At 31.7% G+C, this 16,597-nt stretch overlaps 3 protein-coding genes across 5 annotated transcripts; all 3 read right to left on the bottom strand.

The window, feature by feature from the left end:
- Positions 1–4,731: 4,731 nt before the first annotated feature.
- LOC140665108 (rho GDP-dissociation inhibitor 1-like) lies at positions 4,732–9,092 on the bottom strand. Of its 2 annotated transcripts, none has more exons than XM_072890834.1 (4): positions 8,791–9,092; positions 7,502–7,681; positions 6,837–7,061; positions 4,732–6,642 (listed from the first exon to the last, which is right to left on the bottom strand). In XM_072890834.1, the coding sequence occupies exons 2-4, from the start codon at positions 7,677–7,679 to the stop codon at positions 6,443–6,445; spliced, it is 603 nt and encodes a 200-aa protein (XP_072746935.1). In that variant the 5' UTR covers positions 7,680–7,681; positions 8,791–9,092; the 3' UTR covers positions 4,732–6,442. The 2 variants fall into 2 exon arrangements, with proteins under 2 accessions (XP_072746935.1, XP_072746936.1); XM_072890835.1 differs by lacking the exon at positions 8,791–9,092 and adding an exon at positions 7,881–8,018.
- Positions 9,093–9,308: 216 nt separating this feature from the next.
- Positions 9,309–12,863, bottom strand: LOC140665096 (dynein axonemal assembly factor 5-like). The gene is made up of 6 exons (XM_072890815.1): positions 12,025–12,863; positions 11,691–11,930; positions 11,407–11,602; positions 10,931–11,237; positions 9,862–10,825; positions 9,309–9,718 (listed from the first exon to the last, which is right to left on the bottom strand). Exons 1-6 carry the CDS (start codon positions 12,725–12,727, stop codon positions 9,582–9,584), a joined length of 2,547 nt encoding a protein of 848 aa, XP_072746916.1. The 5' UTR covers positions 12,728–12,863; the 3' UTR covers positions 9,309–9,581.
- A 143-nt stretch (positions 12,864–13,006) lies between these two features.
- LOC140665104 (phosphoribosyl pyrophosphate synthase-associated protein 2) lies at positions 13,007–16,361 on the bottom strand. Of its 2 annotated transcripts, none has more exons than XM_072890825.1 (6): positions 16,141–16,361; positions 15,547–15,692; positions 14,528–14,936; positions 13,988–14,266; positions 13,767–13,913; positions 13,007–13,676 (listed from the first exon to the last, which is right to left on the bottom strand). In XM_072890825.1, the coding sequence occupies exons 2-6, from the start codon at positions 15,621–15,623 to the stop codon at positions 13,518–13,520; spliced, it is 1,071 nt and encodes a 356-aa protein (XP_072746926.1). In that variant the 5' UTR covers positions 15,624–15,692; positions 16,141–16,361; the 3' UTR covers positions 13,007–13,517. The 2 variants fall into 2 exon arrangements, with proteins under 2 accessions (XP_072746926.1, XP_072746928.1); XM_072890827.1 differs by lacking the exon at positions 16,141–16,361 and adding an exon at positions 15,952–16,104.
- Positions 16,362–16,597: the final 236 nt, after the last annotated feature.

The raw sequence follows: 16,597 nt of genomic DNA, 5'->3' as shown, positions 1-16,597 counted from the left end.
TCTTGTACGCGAAAAAATATTATTTTATATATTTTTTTTCACGAGAAATCTTGTATCAATAAATACATATAATTTTGAATATATTACATATAAATATGAATGACATATCTTGTAGCAAGGATATAATTATTATGTTATATTATAATAATATAATAATCACATGATCGTTGCTACAATATACAAAATACATAAATAATAAAATAAATTATTTTTATCAAAACACTTATAATGAAAATCTTTCTTCTTTTTTAATGAATGGTCATATTTCTATAAATATTATGCTGACTTGGACCCATTCAATCTTTCCGATTTCTATAACGGAAACCTTGCAATCATTTAAGTGTAGAGTTTCAATCTCGTCTAAAGGCATCATCCTTTCTTCCCTCTAATTCTTCTTTGACAGATGAAATATTCTTGTACAATCAGATTTTTTCTACTTCTGATTGGCTTTTCATCCTTGCAAAAATCTTTGCTGATGGAGATAGCAAGCCGGTAGAAATCTTACCGAGCTAAATTGTCGAATACTTAATCAATTTTGCTATCTCTCACTTGTAATGCGATTTCTCGCCAGGTGGAATCCGACAAAACGTGCAATCATGATGCCTTTCGCAAATGGGCTCAATCTTGACTGAAATATCCCGGGACCGATGGTACACGATATTGCATCTATTGCTTTTGAAATGATGACAGGGGAAGGAGAGCACGCGAGGAAATCTTAAAGGTAATAGATACAATATCTGTTCCAGATCTGTAACTGGGTCTATCAAAGTCCAATCAGGCAAATCTCCCTGCTGACTAGATTGATGAGATTAACCAAATCAGTTTAGTTGAATTTAACCCGACTCGGTAATACTCGCCTAATAAGTGCACATGTTGCTTTCCAATTAAGGCACGAAATAGAGATATCGTATATCATTCGTAATAATGACAACGAAATTTACATTAACGGTTCTTTTCCTCTCTGCATTTCCTGATATTAATTTACAATTAAAAATGCATGTGTATGTGCGTGTGTGTGCGTGCGCATTTATAAAAATATCTTCATCTTACTCGTATATTATTTAATTACAAGAGTACAATTCAGAGTTAATTTTAATATTAAATATTAACTATTATTACAATGTGTGTGTGTGTGTGTATGTTAATACAAATTTGTCAATTTTTATCATTCTATTAATATTATAAAAAAATTATTACAAATATTAAAGAGTGCTCTCCTTCTTATATATATTTTAGACATTTAAGACACACTATCATAATATACACTACCTCTCTCTCTTGTATGTCTTTTTTTTCATTAAATAGCACTATAGATATCGTTCATTAAGCCCATCGAATTTTTTGTTTTTAGAATTCAATCAGTGTTATTTCACTCAAGGATATCAACGATGACTCAAGATTCCGTTACACAAGTTTTGCAATGAGCACAATCGTTCGAGCTGAGTGGCCCATTAAAAAAGCTATCCCTAATTAGTCGAATAGCTACTACTTAATTTGATTTGGCTCGAGGAGCCAGGGACTTTTTCGAGCGTGTCTAACGAGAACCGTCTCTCGCATCCGTCTGGGATCGTTCGCTTTCCGGAAACATACTGTCTTTTTCAACAAGAGCACGTCCCTTTCCTCTTCACTCGTATCGGCTCCTGAATCTTACCCGTCAACACGTAAAATTTTGCCGCTTGCTACGTCTCTTGTTCCTTTTCAATATCTTTTAATCATATTCTAGAATTATTTTTTAAAATTTTCCCTCATGAGATAATGAAGAAAATATCGAGTTTTAATGCGCTTCGGTGATATGTTTAGTTTGTCAAATATTTCATCATGTTTCGACAAGCTCGATAAGCACGCACAAGCCTTTAATTAAAAATTACTAAATAAATATTTATCGCAATCACAATTCGATAAATGAAATCCAAGATTACTTTCGTTTGCAATTATTTACAATGCATTGCACATCATCATACAATAGCATATCATATGTCTATCATAATACACACGTATTGTTCGACATTCGCAATTGCTGTTGAAGCTATTGCTGACGATATGCGTCTTACTTAGATAATGTTTTAGCGTTATTCATTGTGTAAGTTCAACACACATTATTACTCAGAAATCTTACCTTGCAGTCCAATCAAAGAGCTGAGAGAATTGAGTCCGATTTCCCCACGAGCAATACAATACTACTGTTAGCATAATTTATACTTTAACTCTGAACAAAAGAAAGATGCACTAATAATAAGTATGTAACATGGAGATATTATTTCGTAATAAAATAAAAAAAAGATTGTTCTTTTGCAATAAGAAGCAGCGTCTTTATCTTACATTCTAATAATGATGATTATGGCAATTGATCTTTTCCCAGAACTACTTAGCAAAGCTTTGTCGCCGTTATAAATTTTATTATTTATATAACGAGATATACCCTCTCAATTCGCACGTTTAATTTGCATTTTCGATGACGTCGTGAATATAAAAAAATGTTAATTATTACACATAAAAAATGACAATTATTAAACATGATGAATCTCGTCGTGCAATAAACCACATGATAATTCTGTAACTATCTCTAATTAAAAATGCCACACCCTATGCACTTCGATTTTCTTGCAGTATCTTTCCCACACCTGAAATCTGAGAAGCACAGAGTATCAAGGGTCTTCTCTTTTTTCTTAATCTCAATACGCTGTACGCGTGTCCTAATATTTTTGATAAAGTCAACTCTCTTATCAGAAAAAAATATGTAAATGTACAAAAAAATATCTGTCACTGAAATTCTTAATTTAAAAGAAGGATAAAAACAATTTAAAGGAGAAAATTTAAATTGTCAGATGTATAATTACTATTTAGACAATAGTGAGTGACATATAAGAATTTAAGATAATCGTGTGTATTAATAATTAATTTTAGAAATTAATCTGAAATTATTTGAACCATTGTTATAAATGAAAAATGACAAGTGAATTCTCCACACAAAGATGAACTCTATACAAGATATTCTCATAACGCGGAAATATATTCGGAAAAGTGAGAAAATCATCTGTAGATCACTGTTCCACACATTCATAGACGATTTAAATTTTAAATGACAAAAAAATACATCGCATATTTTCGGGGCGATTAATTTTCCACTTACTTCTGCGAATTCAATATTGCATTGAGCATTTTTCATTTTTGTCTCGATTCTGCGGCGCAACGCATCGTTGACGAGAACGCACAAACCGGCCGAGTTCGCTGACCGGCCGGCGCGACGGATAGCAGAGAGAACGCGCACCGCACCACGAGAAAGCCCCGCGAGAGAGTAGACCGTGACCGTGGCCGTGACCGTGACCGTGGCCGAGTTGTTGCAATCGCAATAGACATCGCCATCAGCAACGGCCGCAGCGACGCTATCGAAAATATATAAATTCATATACACACATGTACATACATTTACATATTTTTTTTCGGCTTGCCATCACTATCATTATTAGACTTGAATGCAATATATAATGACACGCTTCTTACTATTGCAAGAATTACTTATATATATATATATATACTTTTATATACTCAAACTATGTTCTTTTTTTCTTTAGGAAAACGAACTCAAATCACAAAAAATATTTTTTACACAAATAGATGGTTAAGTATGTTTAACTTAAATGCAAAATAAAATATTTGCATCGAAAACTTTACCTCACAAATTGTGTTCCATATTAATTGGCAAAATATTATAGAATGTATGAAAGTATGATTAATTTAATGATTTCTCAATACTATTATTAACAGTCTAAATTAAACCATAGAGTAGCATGAACGATATGAATCTCTCTCTATATATACTTATTATTTTTATAAGATAAAGATAAATAAACTATTTTCTTCATTTAGTTTTCTATTTTTAAATCGCTTTTAGAGATATTCATTTACATTATGTTCATGCCACTCTCAGTGCGGAAAACAAACGTGTAGAATGAATGCCAGATATAAACTTAATTCTAATGTTCCTGCAGATTATCATGGTTTGATATCAACAATTTCAATTCGTTTCAAATGTCAAGAAATATTTATAGGACTAATATTATATCCAATAACGATTGACATAATTCTGTATACATATAAAACATCATGTGTCTTAAAATTTATACCAATTTGCGTACTTTGTATTACTTTACTGTTATTAAATTTTGAAAATATATCTCGATAATGATATGCATAAATGTTTCATTAATTTATATTTAAAGAAAAAAAGAAAAATGTATGTAAAATAATTAAACGTAATATCGGATAAAAAGAGACAATATTAGAGAGAATATTGACATAGATTGTATATTTGCTATACAATAATCGCATTCGCCGCATACAATATATATATATTGCGTCACATACAAATGAATATGCGTGATATACAAAGTACGATGAAGTACATACAAATCCTAAGTTCTTAATTAATCCCAGACAATTCTAGAAGACTTTTTTTCTTTCAATCTCTCTCCCATCACTTACGAGATACAAATAAATGTACAAAAAAAAAGAGCGACAAAGGAAAATTAAGGATTCATTTCTATTCAATGATAAAAAAAGATGCTATTGCAGTTAAAAGGGCATCAAAACAACTACATCGTATATATGTAGTGGAAAAATATGTTTTAGATGAAGAATGCGAAATGTGATTCTATTTTATCTGCACAAATACATATGTCTATATCAATATATACTTTGTAATTTTCCAATGAGGTAACTATTCTCAATCTATTTGTTTTTTTTTTTTTTCATGAAGCTCGTAGTAAAGGTACAAAATATCTACACTAATATATTCTTCTCTTTGTCATCGCTCATTATCGTACAAATACGTGGCATTCCTACACAATTAATCGGTATTTATCGAAAAAACACCACAGGCTCTAATATAGTATGGTTATATAAATATACAAATTTTTTTTTTACACATTGATTAATTATTGGTAGTGTGCGCATTTCTAGGATGAATAAGGTTTTTCAATGATTCTAATTATTTGCGTAATAAACGCATTCGCTATTCTCCATGAAGGACATGGTTGTCGGAACTTTCAATTTGCACACACATATGCAGGATTTATGTTACTATTATATAATAATAGTATATAACAATTATTATATAATATTAACATATAATAATCCTCGTTAAAATTTCCCTACAAGAAGTATGCGAACAGAATACCATAATTATTTGTTTCTAAAATATTTGAGATTTTTACTACTAGGTGCATTTATATCTGTGTAAGATACTTGGTTGAGCCAGTAGCTAAATCAATATATTCTTGCCCATTACATGACAATATAGAAATAATTATATTACAAAATAAAGATATAAGTGATAGTATATCATTTTATCGGGCAACGATCAAAAATTGACTGCGACTACTTATGGCACTATCTATTGAGGTTTCTTTTACATCTTTGACCAGAAAGTCAATCAATTTCATGTACATAAATAGAAAACTTATTTATATGTAAATAGAAAAAAATATCAATCTTTAATACATAAATTATATTATATAATCATTAAGTCATCAATATAGAGAAATTTTTCTAAATCTCTCATTATTATTATAAATAACAGTATTGCTTTAATTATAAGCAAAAGTTTGTCATCTGTTTTGCAAAATAGAATTTATTTTATTTGTGAGATCAGTAACTGATTAAAATATAAATTATATTATGCAGTTAAATATAATTTCCTATGCAATATTCAAAATTTATATGTATATATATATATATTATAAACATAATTATTTTTTAGAGAAATATTCTGTTTTAGAAAAATAAAAGCATTAGAGCTATTCTTTTTTGTCTTTCTTTCACCACTTTTTTAGTTTATCGATATCTAACATATAATTTTGTATTTGTGTATTATAGAATGTTAAATATATGACAAATATATAATAATCGAGCAAACTCTGATCGCTGTCCGAAAACCATGTTGTACAAATATTATCTAAATATTTTAGAGCATTTTCTTTACTCTTAATTAGTATTATACATATATAATGGATCAATTGGCTTTAACATTCACTATAAATTTCACTCATGCATCTAATACTCATCATTTCTGAAAACACTGGTTTGTCACGTCGTGTGTCGCTTTTAAGTCATTACTACTGGTGTCTGCTTGTACTAGTGACTAAGATTATGTGTACGTATACTTTGCAATTCTCGAGCACTACTTTTATAATTGAATATTTAATCAATTATAAAAAAAACTCTTAATAAATATCGATTATATTCTTTTTCTCTTTTGTTACTTAAAATATATTATTAATTTTTATGGCAACGCCGAGACCACAACTAAAGAACGTATAAATCATTTATCCAAGTCTGTTTTGGCATTTTGTGTTCTTATTATTATTTGCAAAGTGTGTAAGGCTAGGAATTGTTAATTATCGTCTTCCTGATTTCTTTGTATCCAAAGAGGATAAAAGACGATTTATTCTTTCCAATCCTTCTTGATTTCGAACGCCCATTCCCACTTCAGATGTTCGTGCTTGTCATCGTCTGTGAAGAGAGAACTGACACTGTAAGATCCTCGTGCTACGACACCGGATGGCGCATCCTCAGGTGGAGTGGTATAAGATTGAAGCTCCGTTTTAGGGGGATATGAGCCTACCATATGTGTCATCTTGTCAACTGAAACAAAAGAGATTGCAGATATAAAATCTGTTGAATCATGCTTTGTATAGAGATTATTATACATATATTCTATTTACCCGTAACTCCTAATTTGCATTTGAAGCATTAGTAAGAAATCGAATTTGTGGTAATTAAAAATATGATATTAGGCCATGTTGGATTAAACAAAATGATAATAAGTAAAAACATACCAGGCACACCAAGACGATATGTTTTCTGAATATATTTCAATCCATGCACAATCTCTCGCTGTACAATAAAATCGATTCTGATTCTGTAGCTCACACCCTCCTTGATGACAAATGTCTGTTTTTTCAATTGTGCTAAATCACCACTCAAGTCTAGCTCCATATCCGGCCGATCAGCAACACATAGTGCCAATTTTTTTACTATTACCTTTCTAGGATCATTGGGATCTAAAAAAAGCATACGTAATAACTTAGAGATGTTACTATTGTATAAATGTATTAATATTATCAAATAGTTATATATATTTTTACTTCTGTATTTTTGAAAAGCAATTACTATACAGTTATTATTTTTGTTAATGAACAAATAGGAGTAAATAAAAAAAAAATATATCTTTTAATATTTTATGCATGACTATTACGATATAAATATAAAGAATAATTTATACAAAATTTGCAAAAATTATGAAATTAGAGCTTTATGGAATACAAATTCTTTATGTATTAACAATAACAAAAAATGCAAGATGAATAATAGAAATATAAATAATATAAATAGAATATAAATAATTGACATGAATAATAATAGAATGACGACAAGAGCAAATAAATACATTTAACTATTTACATATATTATTTTATATGTATTTAAAAGAAAAAAAACTTACCCACTATAATACCACCAGCCTTTGCTTCTCCCAGAAGCGTTTCCTTATACTTGCGTAAACTTTCATCCTCTTTGTCCGCTTCCAAAATCTGTTCGATACTCTTCTCCGGCGGAGGCTTATAATCGGACTCCAATTCCTCGTCCAACACTTCTACATGATCACCCGTAGGATCAGACATCGCTATGTTCAAAACCAGGAAAGATATTGTGTATAATGTGTGTATATATATATATATATATATAGACAAACTTATGTGAAAGAGAGAAAAAAAACGCGTTGTCACACTGTACAGAATTTTCTCGCTTGTGGAAAGTCCGAGAATTTGGCAGGCGGCGTTAAATTTCACGACGGACAGCGAGATAGAAAAGCGTGCACGTACCGTGTATATCGACAGAATATTTTTAGAACGTTCCAAGAGATCGATCAGGCAGCCGCGCGTAATGACAGAAACTAATGAGAGATCCTTTAATTGGTTGTGCTCTCACCTGTACCTTTCGCGCTTAGAGTGAAATATTATGTCCGTACAAAGTGTCAAAAAGTATAAATAAACGATCGAATTTCGCGATATGAACAGAAATCTGTAAGTTTATTTTAATTATGTTTGTTTTACATTTTCTTATTTGTAAAATGATACATGCTTGATTTCCGTGAATGAAAGAAAGCGTATAAAAGTATAGGAGACGCGAAAAGGAATAGAGTTCATTGCTCACTAGGGGGTAATGTGTTTTTTTTTCTTGCTTGCTTTTTCTACACCTCTTTTCGATGTCTTATTTTATCTTTTCTCCATAAAATCCCAGTGTATTCATCCAAGCTCGAAAGGTGTAACAAAGTACGATAAGAACATATCTATAAAGTGAGGCGGCTTGCAAAGTTGCTTTTTTTCCAGCTGTACTTTTCTTTTCGACTGTCCCGTCTTTTAATTCAATAATCGATGATAACAAAACTTGAAATCCGGCATAACGTCAAGGAGATATCAATTTCCAATGTCATAGATAACTCGGGAGAGAAGTCAATCGTGACATTTCATTTTTAGCGAATGGAATTCCATTATCGCGCATCTATCAACCATAATAATTGAATAAATTCGACGAAATTTTGCCTACTCAATTGTACGTCACTCGAGTGCAGATACAAGGCACGATGGGTTAAGAATCCGAAAGACGCGAGTTATTCGTCGCTGGAGAAAAAAAGGAAAGCGGTCGCGAGTAGATGACTCCGGTCTTTCACCAGAGAAGACGCGGCGAAAACGCGACCGAGAGTTTAGGATATTCGCGCTCTCAAACACTCACCGGTGTCGGTCTCGAGATGTTTTGACAGGCGGCTTGTGCGACGATACGACCGGCTCTCACGTTCGCAAAAATACGCACCGAATTATCGGCAGATTGCTAATCTCGTTTGTCTCTACCCCTCCGCTTCGTGCTTCGTTGAACGGAAGACACGAACAATATGGCGACTTCTTTTCAAAAGGGCGGATACTTCCTGCGACCGCGTAAACTTGCCTCGAATGGAGGTTATGCGAGCTTGATGTTTACGTTTGATCGTAAACACGCGTTTAGTTGTATCTAATATGACGTAATTTGTTAGGAATCGAGATCTTTAATAAAAATTTTGTCAAAATATGCGTTGAATGAGTTCAAAGTTCTTCAGAAATATTCATATCGATTATCATATACACATTTGCTTTTCTTTCATCAGCATATTTTTTTTTACATTTGTATTATTATTTTAGTAAAATAAAAAAAAAAATGATAAAGCTATATTATATACTACATTATTACACATCGAACCTTCTTTAACTTCACTCTCTCTCTCTCTCTCTTTTCAGATTTATTTTAATTCTGATAAAATAAATTATCTTATAAATAAAAAGTTGATTTTTTTAATTGCTATACTCTAGTGTAAAATTAAATTGTTTATGACAGTTATATTAAAAAGTTTAATATATTCAATACGATGTTAATAAACAAGTTTATGCCCTAATTTATATCTAATTATTTTTAATCTACATTAAATTACTAAAACTTATCTTGTTTATCTTCTAAGATTACAAGATATTTGTTGTACATCTTCAGAAATGAGTTTAATCTTTTTGTAATATATTTTGACAGTACTCCAAAAGTGCATCTATTCCTGTTTTGTTCCTAAAATTTGACTGGCAGTTATGCAATTTTTGATGCAATAATTCGGGATAAATCTTTGCGACACGCTTTAAAGCATCTAAAAAGACAGTGTAAAACTGTATTAAAATCTTTGTTATATTAAAATGTATTATGATTATATTAAATATGAAAATATTAAAACCTAAATTTATATATAATTTGTTACATTAAATAAGTGTAGATGAAAAAGAAATTTATTACCCAGCATTATCTCTTGAAAACGAGACTCTGGATCATCCAAATGAATAATCATTGTTGTATAAAGAGCGTCGATATGACTTCTGCTACCGATAATATCATAATCTTCAGACGCAGTGCTCCATATGTCAACGAGTGCTTCCACAGAGGCATAGCGAACATCGTCGCAACCATCGTCGAGTCTTTTCAATATCACTGGATATGTGCGATGGATATATGCATCGTTTAGATAGGATAGTCTCTGCCCAATTGTTATTAATAAACAAATAGCGCGCATGGAGTATAATCTAGTTTTCTTCGCCTTATCGTCCACCAGACTGACCAAAACGGGCACGACTTTGTCGAAGATAGACGGAAACTCGTCTACTGTAATACAAATTCTGGATTCTTCATTTGCAGATGAGTCGTCGAGTTTTTCGCCTGAATTAATTATCTTGTTCTCCAGGATGGCACAGAGGCAGCAAACCGCGGCGGTGCGAATAGCTTCAGCCGCTCTGCCAGCACTCCAGATGAGTCCAGGCACAATTAATTCCTCGATAATCGTGTTCACGAATTTATGCGGATCCTTGATATGTTGATATAAATTCTGATTGTTAAGAAAATACTCCGAAAGTAGAATAAAGTGTCGCAGCTTCAACTCAGAATCGGCGTCCTTGCTCATGGTTTTCTTAAGAATAGGTAATGCGAGGTCCATATTATGTGCCACAGCGATTCCAGCGCGACTTAAGCAAGCGCAAAAAATTTGTGACTCCGCACTGTAAATCGACCATGAGGCGCAGTCATCGTGAATCAATGTTAACAGCGGCTTTATGTAATTGCGAAAAAGATCTTCGACATCCTTTAACGAGTTTATGTCAACGAGCACCTCCAAGAGTCTGTCCGCTTCGTCACGAATGGAAGACTCTACGCTCATCGCGTATACGGTGAATATTACGGTAAATAATGCTTGAGTAATCGTTCTGCAATCCTGCACATTCAATATATTATATTTAAGAATAAAGTACAAGAAAAATAAATTACATTTGAAATAAATTAATCAATTAATAAAAAAAGTAATCTTATATCTAGATACCTGTTTACAAACTATGAGAAAGGACTCGCAGCAATATAGTATTTGACGTTGGTAGTTGCTTTTTCTGCTTTGACAAACATACGGTTGCTGTAAGAAATGCGCAATTTTGTCCAACTGTAGCGAGAGAGCTCCTCGTTCGCTGCCACTGATAATCGCCGCAAAGACACGCAAATGTCCGACTGTTAGACACTCCTCTAGAGTAGGAAGCACCAAGTGGCAATAAATTTTAGGTTCTACAAAGTAGCCCAGATATCGCGCAGCAATTTCCACACAGTCCACGACTCTTTTATCTTCGTCGTTGCAAGCACTGTAACAAGTAAACATGCTGTAATTATAATCTCCTTTATTACAATACAGCCAATCCTATTTTTTTTGGAATAAAATCATACAAATAGAATATAATTTTGAAATAACAAATAATTTGTTTTAAATTTTGCATTTTCCAATTTTCAAAAAGAAACGATAGAAATATTTACCGATACATAGGTGGCAAGAGTTTTTCAATATATTGTGTAACATCCTCTTCGACATTTAATATCAATACACAGAGTAATTGTGCAGAGCGTACACGTATATCTGGCAACCAATCTCCAAGCTCGACATTGATGCCATTAATTAGCTTACATAAATTCTGCTGTGCAATCACACGACATCCTAAATTTGGTCTAGAAACTAAAAATCACGATCTTATATATAGGCTGCTTTCCAATCTATATTCTATGAATTGTCTAAATGGTCTGCACAATTTTTGTTAACTTACTTTCTGGAGGATAATGTTCCGGATCTTCTGTAAGAAAATCCATCTTATCTTTCAACTTTTTATCATTTTCGTTTTCTTCCATGTACAATCTTCCCGCAGCATCCCACAAGTTTGCCGCTTTTACACGAATCTCCTCGAGTTCATCATGCAATCCTGTCAGGATCAATGGAAGAAGCTTGTGCCACCAACTATATCTGTCAGGCAGCTGTGTCAACCAGTAACCGGATACCTCAATTACAGCTATATAAATTCACAATAGGATTATATAGACTCACACAAAAGAGTTGAATAAAAATAAAATAAAACAAGAAAATTGTGTGGAAAAAATATTTACCTTCCCTGACGATTCCGTTTTGATCAAAGAGCCTCTGTGCCAAAGGAGTCGCCACTTCTTCCATCGACTTACTATTCCCATACTGAATAGCATCACCTATCGCTTTAACAGCGGCGAGCCGAACTCTATAATGCTGATGCGTAAAATTGCTCAAGATAGGTTTTATCAGATGCTCCGATTGCGAATAAAAATGCCTCGGCAGAGTCTTCGCGTAGTCCGATATACATCTGCAGCTCTCCTTCTTTACATTTGGATAATTATCCATTACGGTACGCGCCAATATTCCTGTCACATCCTGGACATATGGCGCCAACAGATCTTTGTATTTAACGATTATCATCCGCAGAAGAGACACGCACTTCAAACGTACTTCCTCCGATGGCTCGATCTGTTCCTGTGCGCCTAATCGTCTGGACATTATCGGTATAACGTAGATGATGTGCTTGTCGTTGGGTGGCAGAGCTTCGAGAAAAATTTTCAGTATCCCTACAGTCAGATCCCGACATGTCTCAGTATTGTCGTTTAAGATTCTGACTAGAAATCTATCCACACTCTCCCATATCTTGACCAGATCGTCGAGCTTACTCGACATCTCCTCTCGAGATATATTCTTCATTATTTCTTCTAATGCTTGTTTACGACGATTTTTTTCATCCGCTTGCAATGAAACAGTAATCTTGCTTAATTCGAGATCCAATGCCATGATTTATTCGGAATGGATTTTTTTCTGAAATCAAAATGACAGGATGACACAAAAAGACAAAGCTATGATATTACAAAGAGTACAGAAAAGAACTTATATCTGATCTAAATACTGTGTGTTTCCATGACAACACTCCTATTCCTGTTTCGATGATAGATATACATCCTTTTTGATTGCAATTATTATCATTATAAATTCACATCTTTTAGTAATATTTATTCAATATATATTTTTTTTCGATATATATATATATAATCTATATCTATAGAAAAATCTTTATATCTTGAAATATATTTATTATGTCTCGTTCTAAAATACAATAACTTTATATATAATCATACAATAAAACTAACACTGGATCAATGGTAAGCACAGAATACACATCTATATATATATATATATATGTATCTATCTATATATATATGATTTTACAGGATTCTAAAATGTCTTACAGTAATCTAATACTGTCTATGTCTCACATCTGCCTATATTTCATAATTGGTTTGTTATTATACACAATATATAATTGTAGATTTGTCTAAAGAAAAAATGACTACAAAAAAATATAGCTAAAATATTCGGCCGATTATTATCACTAATAAACACAAGGGACTAGTTCATATATTCATTATTGTTTCAAGTTGGAGAAATATAAAAATAGTGTAGAAAATTAATAGACGGATATGTATTCTGGACATGGTCCCCGGCATCAACTTTTATGTGACTTATGTCAACTTTCAACTCTCATTTATAATTAAAATGTAACTTTTGATGTGCAATTGCTTAGTTTCTAATCCTCTAAAGTTACATTTTTAAATAGATAGGACATTGATTCTTTATTATGTATACGTCGGATCGCCTCCGCTAAAAGAATACTAATATCGACAGTCTTGATTTTTCGGCATTGCATCTTCTGCACGTCGTGAGGAACCGTATTGGTTACAACTACCTAAAAAAATTTAATGGACCATATGTTTTCCATTTCAAATTTTAATTTTCCATATGTTAAAAATACCTCCAATTTTAATATCGTTATTACCTCATCGATCGGAGACTCTTCAATGAGCCTAGGCGCGTCTGAACTGAGTAAACCATGTGTAGCTAAGACATATATTTTATAAGCTCCTCTCTCTTTAAGCACTTCAGCAGCTGCTACATACGATTGTACATCATCTATCATGTCATCCTAAAAATCATTTTTCAAATGTGAGTCACACGATCATATATATGATACAAATAAATATATACCATTTTACTTACCACCATAATAGCAATACGTCCTCCGACATCTCCGACAACACTTATAGGTGGCTTTTCTTTCGCTGGATGCAAAGGCACACCTACCCCAACTTCCATAGTGCGCGCCGCCATTGCTAACCCAGGTGGCGAATATCGACCGTCATTCATGTCGGATTCGGCTTCTCTCTGTTCTCCGTGAATTACCGCGATTCCCAGACGCAATCTCTCTGCATAACTAGTCGCTTTCTTTGCACTACCTGGATTTCTTGCAACGATCACAGAATTATGATAATCAGGAATCTGACAAAAAAAAGATTCTATAAATAAAAAAAGCATGATATAAAACATTTACATGTCATTCTTAAAACTGTAAAAAAAGAAAAATGTTATGTCTGTGATCTTTGACAATTGACATGTACCAATTCATAGGTATTTGTTCTAATGTAAAGATATTAATATTATTGTAAATAAAATTGCTAGGTCAATTCAAAACATACATAATAAAGTAATAAATTAGGATTTTTATATAACACGTTACAGTAAAAAGTTTTTTTTACATACGGATTCTTGAATGTATTGAAGCAAAAATGGACTAGCTCTTAGATTATCCACAGGAACATCAAAAAATCCTTGAATTTCTTTTTGATGAAGATCCATGGTGATAATGTGAGTTAGGCCACTAGTGCACAACATTTTTGCTAAAAGCTTGGATACTATGCAGCCACGTTTACGCATTTTGCACTGCTTGGAATAAGGTAAATATGGAATTACGCCAACAATGTTTTTGGCCGACGATGTTTTACAGGCATAGGCCATGATGAGAAGCTCCATTATGTTATTGTTTACATCCTTTGTACCAGTTTGGATCAAAAACAAATCTTTGCCACGTACAGAATCTCCTATCTCCACCATTGTCTCACGATTTGATTTGTGATATACAGCACATCCACCAGGTTTCACACCTAACCGACTTTGAATATACAAAGAATTTTAACTTATAAATATATATATAACGAATATATTTTTAACTTACAAACAATACATATATTCTTTAAATGTATCTTCTGTATATCTTCCTTTACATACAAATAGATAGATTTCAATTCATTAAACATTTAATTTTTTAATCATAATTATTAATAAGTAACAATTCCATCTAAGATCTATATCTTGCAATCCCTTGTGCATATATATTAATATAATCCTAGAATATATTTGAATAACAAATAATTTTTTTAGCAGTATAGAAAATATATTATTGTATATTAAAAAAAACTTCAAAATAATATAATTACAATATAATAATTATATATAATAACATAAATTTGTATCTATTTTAAATTAATTATATTTTAAAATATTTGCTCTCTTCTTTTTAATTGTGTTTTTGTATATGTACAAAGTTTTTCTCTTTTTTCTTTGTTAATTTTAATATATAAATCTAATAACAAAACATTCTGCTGAGATATACAAAACAAACTAGTTGTTAGAACAGTTATTCTTACATAGTAAAATCACAAATAATACATGCATATAATATTAACCATGATGTTTATATTATCTATTTTGATATTACTCACTTTGCAATAAGGTTGGCGAGTTCTGGGTGAGAATTCCCTGCAATGATGACTATATCCGATGAAACTGGTTTCTCCATTATTTTGATAATTGTTCACTGGTTGCGTAACAATACTGGGGCCTCCAGAGAGCTAATGATGAAATCTCTCTGTAAAAAATTATTCTTATCTTCTTATCTTGAACATTAATTTCAAATTCATAAAAAAAAAAAAAAAAAAAAAAAAAAAAATAAATAAATAAAGATTATTTAGCTATAGAAAAAAAATCTAAATAATAATCTAAAATCTAAATAATAATCTAAAATCTAATCTAATCTAATCTTTTTTTTTAAGTTACATTTAACAGTAAAATAAAATAAAATTATAAATTAAAAATATAATTATAAAAAAATAAGACTCTTCGATTACATTTGTACGAATCGATTTGTAAAACGCAATATCGTGAAACCGCAAAATGTGACTGACTCTCGTTATCTAAACAAACAATCGATCAAACTCCGTCCTTTCGCGCACAAGTATATACTTGCGACGAAATAAATTCTACTACGCCAATAACTATGTATGTATGTAAATACAATTATAGTACTTTATATTTACCTTTGTCAGTCGAGCCACAACTCATTCGTAAGAGATAATCAGATAATAGCCAATATTTACAAAGCCGATTGACAAAACACGCAATGTCTTTTCCAATTATCCTATCCTTGATAACTGTTGATAGCCTGGCGTTGTAACATTTGAAGTTAGGTACTTTTGAAGTAAACACACGTCTAGATACATTCATGTATCATGACTGTCGGTATAAAAAGTTTTTTTATAACTTTTTTTTTACCTCAGTTGTTTTCTTCTTTTACTCTCCTTATTTAATTTATCACATTTATGATTATTATCAATTATATTACGTATAATTCATATAATTTAATTATACATAATTTACTCCTCGGACTAGAGTGACATTTCATTGATCAATCAGAATAAAGAAATTTTTGTTTCTTTTGTTCTGATTGGTTAATTGAATGAAACTCTATTTCAAAGGAGTAAATTTTGGAACACA

The sequence above is a fragment of the Anoplolepis gracilipes genome, chromosome 4 (assembly GCF_047496725.1).
Source record: "Anoplolepis gracilipes chromosome 4, ASM4749672v1, whole genome shotgun sequence".
In the NCBI taxonomy this organism is placed as follows: Eukaryota; Metazoa; Arthropoda; class Insecta; order Hymenoptera; family Formicidae; genus Anoplolepis; species Anoplolepis gracilipes.
This window is presented reverse-complemented; position numbering and strand designations above follow the sequence as displayed.

Coding starts and splice junctions, on each gene's coding strand:
- LOC140665108 (XM_072890834.1), bottom strand. CDS start 7,679: ATGTCTGATCCTACGGGTGATCATGTAGAAGTGTTGGACGAGGAATTG. Junction 7,062..7,501: donor GGCTGGTGGTATTATAGTGG/GTAAGTTTTTTT, acceptor TGCTTTTTTTAG/ATCCCAATGATCCTAGAAAG. Junction 6,643..6,836: donor ATATCGTCTTGGTGTGCCTG/GTATGTTTTTAC, acceptor CTTTTGTTTCAG/TTGACAAGATGACACATATG.
- LOC140665096 (XM_072890815.1), bottom strand. CDS start 12,727: ATGGCATTGGATCTCGAATTAAGCAAGATTACTGTTTCATTGCAAGCG. Junction 11,931..12,024: donor AAACGGAATCGTCAGGGAAG/GTAAATATTTTT, acceptor GAATTTATATAG/CTGTAATTGAGGTATCCGGT. Junction 9,719..9,861: donor TTTTCAAGAGATAATGCTGG/GTAATAAATTTC, acceptor CTGTCTTTTTAG/ATGCTTTAAAGCGTGTCGCA.
- LOC140665104 (XM_072890825.1), bottom strand. CDS start 15,623: ATGGAGAAACCAGTTTCATCGGATATAGTCATCATTGCAGGGAATTCT. Junction 14,267..14,527: donor TTCAATACATTCAAGAATCC/GTATGTAAAAAA, acceptor TTTTTTTGTCAG/ATTCCTGATTATCATAATTC. Junction 13,914..13,987: donor GACGTATTGCTATTATGGTG/GTAAGTAAAATG, acceptor AATGATTTTTAG/GATGACATGATAGATGATGT.